The sequence below is a fragment of the Sinocyclocheilus anshuiensis genome, unplaced genomic scaffold, assembly GCF_001515605.1.
Source record: "Sinocyclocheilus anshuiensis isolate Anshui unplaced genomic scaffold, SAMN03320099.WGS_v1.1 scaffold922, whole genome shotgun sequence".
NCBI classification, from domain to species: Eukaryota; Metazoa; Chordata; class Actinopteri; order Cypriniformes; family Cyprinidae; genus Sinocyclocheilus; species Sinocyclocheilus anshuiensis.
Window position 1 is genome coordinate 425,746 of NW_015539883.1, and position 6,172 is coordinate 431,917.

Below are 6,172 nucleotides of genomic sequence, written 5' to 3' on the forward strand. Positions count from 1 at the left end.
ATTTTTCATAGTCGCACGCAGTAGTTTTCAGTCGCAAATGCGACTGAAATGGTCGCACTGTAGAGCCAGTGTCTTTAGTATACATGGCTGCCAGAAAAGTTTTAAACTACTGTTAAAAAAAAAATATATATATATATATATATATACTGTATATATTCTTCAATTTTGACTGTGTGAACTGTGTTCAGAGACATCTTAAAACGTATTAAATAATATTTATATATATTATAAATATAAATATTTATATAATTAATATTATATTGTTTATTTTGATTATTATTAATAATAAATGTTACTATTTAATCAACATTGTTATAGGAACCCCATACCCACAGTGAAAATCACTGTAACACATGGTCTCTTGTGGCTTATTGCTGTTGTCCAGGATGCATGAGGACACATCTCACTGTCTCTCTGTTGTTTTACCCCGATCCTGGGCTAACAATAACCGATCCCAAATTCACAAATCATAACAGCTCAATTCCCAACAGTTTCCATAAGATCCAAAAATCTAAGAATAGTAAATCTAAGAATAATAATCTTAACTGCCTCAGTGTCTCAGCACACCCTTAATGTTTTTCTTTTTTTTAAATCCACCTATGTCCATATTAGCAAAGGAGTATGGGTGTCAGTGTCTTTGTGAGTGTTTCTATGTCTCCGGCCCTCTCCAAAGATCATCAATCATGTCATATCGAACTCCTTTCTTTATCACAAGCCACCCCTTGCCTCTGCTTCTGACAGGCCGTAATAATTGCACTGTGTTGCCATGACATTTTTAGTGTTTTGGGCTGGATAGCTATGCTGTCAGCTGGCTGAAATAAAACACAGACAGAAAAAGGCTGAAGGAAGAAGAAAGGCTATTCTCAATCTAATTCTGGTCCCCATTCAGAGTGCACCTGAAATTATGTCTGCAGACTGACTGTGTTTGGTGCTGAAGCCAGTTTTAATAACAGTGCAATGTGTGGATGCATGCCCAAACATAGATGCCTCATTGGTTATCGCTTGTTTCTCAGGCTCAGTGGCCAGAAGATAAATCTTGATGGATATTACAAGAATAAAAGGGCTGTTAATATACAAGACGTCTAATATACAATGTGCACACATGATATTACACAATACATCATATGAAGGATGAATCTCAATATCAAGTCTGTTTCAAGAAAAAGTGTGTGTTATAAACTCTTAAGGGTGGGATGCAGCTACACTGAGATATGACCTCACTTCCTGTAGTTGAGGTATCACAGCTTTACGCACGTAGGTGGTGCCGCAGTTCCCACCACGCACCCACTAACAACTCCAATGCTATGTCATGAGGATGAAGCGATAACAACAGACTGAATGCTGAAAACAGCAGGGGGGTGGAGGGTTGAGAAGAGGATGTTTGTGAATTATTGATGATCTCCTGAGAAAACCTATAGCAACTGCTATATAGGTAGGGATGCACCGATACCACTTTTTCCAGTACTCGCCTTCAACATTTCTCACATTATCACAGTTTATTCGCTATAGTTTAGAAAATAATAATAAAATATGACAAGAACTCAGAGGTAAACTGTGTCAGAACAAATTCAGCTTGATAATGTCAGATAACTTTGATAGAAAGGTATGTAATGGATTACAATAAACCATACATTCATACAGCTGTCAATATTTACACAAGTATCAATACTTTGTCGGGTGACCCTTAGCCTTAATGACAGCATATAGTCGCCTGGGCATGCTGTCAACCAGGTTCATGTAAACCTGAATTTTTCCCAGACTCGGTCTGAATAATTTTTGGTCCCAAATTTGTATCAATTTTACTGGTAGTCCACTGTATGAAGAATTTTTGGGTATAATATATCACAGTTTGGTTGATTTTGCTATCCTCGCTTTACATAAATGAACTATAGTGTCCTACACCCACTAGTAAAAAAAATATCAAAAATAATTTTGGTCTCTGAATAATTTTTGGTTTGACTGCATATCCTTCTGTTATTTTCACACTTAATTAAGATCACACAACAGAAGTGCGCGCTCCCTCCCTACCTACCATTAAGTAACTTGTGCATTGTTTTACTTGCGTCTTTTTGACATATCCGCCTGAACTACAAACTTTCCAGTGATGTCTGTGAGAAAGGGATATTCACTCGACAAGCTCGCGCATCTGCGCCGCCGCGTGCTCAACCCACTCAGCGTGTTTGCTTACCAGCTGGCGCAAATCAGCTATACAGGCATTAATACTTTATGTTTTATATTCATTGCATACATATACTGTAGACATCTTTAATATCTAATAACTCCATTCTGCTGTCTGTTGTCCGTGGATCTTTGTCTGAATATGGCACTTATTATCACTTGCTGTGTGGTATCGGCGTTTGGTATCGGGGCATTTTAACGAGTACCAGTACGAGTACAGGAGCGCAGTATCGGGCCCGATACCCCTAGCACTGTGTTTGTTTGTGTATGTGTCCAATTTGGTGTTGGAAACCATCACGTTAAGTCTTACAATGTTGAAAAAAGTCTGATATATGCTCATTATTTGGCACTCTGCATCTCAGAGTATAATGTTTGAGTAGGTTTGTACATTTCCTGCAGAGTTCTGCTTGGGTGGTTGTCAGGCCATTGCTATACAGTCCGAATGGTATCAAGCATAATGTTATGCAGTTGCTAAAGTGTTCTGAATGGCTTTTAGCATGTTGTTTTGCAGTTATCAGGGTGTTCTGGATGATCACAAGTGCGTTGTTAGTTGGTTGCTTACAAAAATATTCTCTCACTTCCCCTATAGCATGAACAATGTCTTAGAAAAGGAAATAGCATCTCTCCTCAACAAGCTATATGAGTTGGCGTTAAACCTGTTTAAGCGATATTAAAACTGAAGCTTGCAACTCAAACACCACTAATTATTGAAATCTACTTGAAGAGTAAAAATCTGGAAATCTACTTGAACAGTAAAACAGGACACATTACTCAACACCCAATCACTCTTGAGAGTGACAACAAGCACGTAAAAGAAGAAGTGTGGGAATTCTCCACTGACAATCCCTCGTTTTCTTTGATGCACTTGGTCGCCTCAGAAACCATTGCAAGCAGACTCTAAAAAACAAAATGCCTGAATTGTGCCTTTTACCAGAGAGCTTTCATGTCGCCAATCAGAACTGGCCACTTCTGACTCCCATGAGCCACTGAAACTACTGTAATAAAAGGCACTATTCTGCACTGACTGCAATCAATAGATTTTTTCACCTTCCAGTTCCACATTCCACTTTCACGGTAAAGGGGAAGTATGAGGTAAACAAACACACATTACAGAGCGAGAGAGAGAGAGTACAGAAAAGCATTTAGACAACTCTTATTCCTCGGTTAGGGTCACTCTTATCCCTGGGTTATAAACAATCTCCACTACAGGCTTAATATGAAGCAAAGCTCACACAGAAGTCACTTTCAAACCAAACAGCTTTCTTTTGGTCATCATGGGGAATCCGTCTGACCAACTGGACCCCGTTGCGAAATCTGCATAGGGAAATCTTTTGCCCTCACACAAAATTCCAGGTCACGTGGACTCCTATTGAAATGACTGAATTCTGTCAGTGACAATTCATTAAACAACGGTAAATGTACAATGTACGCATTACCGTGATTTTGTCAAATTTTTGCTTTACAAAAAAGGTTTATTGTCTATTGTCAACAGAAGCACAGTCTGTTGTATGAAGCACAGATCATGAAAAGTCACTTTAAAACCAAGCAGCTTTCTGTTGGTCAGTGTGGTGAATCCACGTAACCAACTTAAACCTGTTGCAAAATCTTTCGCCCTCAAACAAAATTCCTGACTGCTAATTCCTACTGAAATTACTTCAGTAGATTTCGCCCACTAAAGTTCGCTGAATGTGATGGCACCTTTAGTCCTGCTTGTGTGGTACTAAACATATTCAGTGTGAATAAACAGTGCTAAAGCTGTATTAGCATTAGCACTGCATAAGCAGTTGTACTGCTACATAAAAGACTTCTTTAATAATAGAGAACCAGTGTGAAAAAGCCCAAGAGTCACCATTAGGAGAAAAAAACAGGAATATTGTAAAAAGCTGTGAAAAGGAATGAATAATTGTAGCTACATCTGGAAAAAAAAATTATCTGTCAGTGGTCAGATAATCCCAATTCTGTTATGTCCGTATGAGGTCAGACTGGGAAGATTAAGACTCGAGGTGGATCTAAACGTCCATCTGGGACTTAATCCTTGGGCCTTCAATAAATCAAGAGGCAAGACACAGCATTTTATTAGAGGCATCCTTATAAAGACATCCACGCGTCTACGAGGCAGGCGGCATTACAGTAACTGAAAGTACAACAAAATTGATTAAACCAGGAAATTTGATTCAAATGCAATCGATTCTGTACATCTACAGAAGCTCCTGTTATCAGCGTTTACTTAGCACCATTCAGCATTGTGTCTAAATGCCTTAGTGTCCATGCCTTTGCTTTTGGAGAAGCTATTCCATCATTCACTGTCTCTCGTACACAGACAACAGACGAACACATCCTCACACACACCTCCTCTCAGTGCATACAGAAGTTATTTTAAGAGTGATGACGTGGAGAGGACGTGGTGAGGACAGTTTCTGCCCTTCTACTGATACCGGGTACTTGACTCACAAGGTGTCCTCTTTGTTATAAACATCAACATTTTAGGTTAAAATTTACATGAACGTGTATGACAAAGTGCATATTTTTTAAGTCCTGTAATATTTTACGCGAACACGTTTTTGCCTTCACTATTTCTCTTTAAATGGTCATGTGGTGTAACATTAATTTAATTTTATTTTATTATTATTTATTTTTTTTTTTTACAATTATTCCAGGCAATCTCTGAATAAATAATTACATATGTATTGATATATCAATAATAATTTTAGAAAGAATTAGCAATAATATTTTATTTGATTTATTTATTTTTAAGAGTTTTTAGCATGTCACAACACAGGATGGTTTACTAGTCAACAACAGTCTAAAGTCCCATTGAAATTATCTTCTGAAAGCAACAATCAGCTCACTACCACTCCATCATCTAGGAAGTTTAATTTAAATACTTTGGGGAGCAACTTTTAGCAAGATCTCAAGGCAGGTCCTTTTAATTATAATAGTTTCAGCTCTAAATGTATCAGCTTTGATACTACATCTCAGGCAGCTGCAAAAAATATTAATAAATATTATGCTTTCTTGGTTGGAGTTCTTTGTATAAATCATTACACATTGGTTGCACCCTAAACTGTAAAAATATCTACGTTCTACCACATGAACTCACAAACGGGAGGAGTTTACTGGTCTATCTGATACTTAATGTTGTGTGGGCAAATTATGCTGCTGTGTTTCCTTAATCTAATCCTGCAACAGATGCATAATCCCAACAGAAATGCACAGGTGACATTGTCCATGAACGCGTGTGCACCTGATCGTCTATGAAAATGGATTTTTCAACAATATCAACAGGCAACTTTTTTTAGACTGTCTAGGTCTCGAGTGTGAAAATCAATTGATGCAAATCTCCTTGTAATTAATTCCAGCAAAATCAAGTCCATCTCACTAAACAGCTCAAAAACACGGTCTTCAAACAGTCGGGACACAGCACCTGTAGGTAAAGTCCATGAGTGACCAGTGGAGCATGTGAATAACAGACTATGACTGATTTCCATCCTGTAGAGGATAGGAAACTCTACCTGTCACTCCGACACCTCCAGCCTGCACTAACTAGTGAAGAAGAAGAACAAAGAGCAGAGGAAAGTGCAGATGCATCCGTGTACATACCGTCATAGTTGACAATGATGATGGCGAGCATGTAATCCTTGCCTAGCATGGTGTCTCTCTGTAACTGTGTGTGTGTGTCTCTCTGTGGATTCTGTAATTCAATAATGCCTGCAGCTATTCCCCCTCCTTCGTCCCTCCATCCCTCTCTCTCGACAGGGCACAAACTGTGACGTGTGTTCATGAGAAGAATTAGTGTCTCCAATCTGCTCCACACAGTGAGGCAGAGAATCACCATCTGTAATGTGGAGTAAAAAAAAAATTCTCATTCTTGAAACTGGGGTTGAGTTTCAGTACATTTAAAAGACCTTTATTTTATTGTTACAATAAAATATGGATCCGAATATTATATTAGTTAAATTATGACATGAATTATTTAATAAAAATCAATGTAACT

General features: G+C 38.1%; 1 protein-coding gene across 2 annotated transcripts in view; it reads right to left on the minus strand.

Annotated features, from left to right (window-relative positions):
• LOC107685485 (amyloid beta A4 precursor protein-binding family B member 3-like) overlaps nucleotides 1-5,828 on the minus strand; it is a 28,043-nt gene extending 22,215 nt beyond the window's left edge. For both annotated transcript variants that reach the window (XM_016482079.1, XM_016482078.1), the window contains exon 1: nucleotides 5,779-5,828. In XM_016482079.1, the coding sequence (XP_016337565.1) occupies nucleotides 5,779-5,827 (49 nt within the window). In that variant the 5' untranslated portion in view covers nucleotide 5,828. The remainder of the gene's footprint in view (nucleotides 1-5,778) is intronic.
• Between the last annotated feature and the right edge of the window lie 344 nt (nucleotides 5,829-6,172).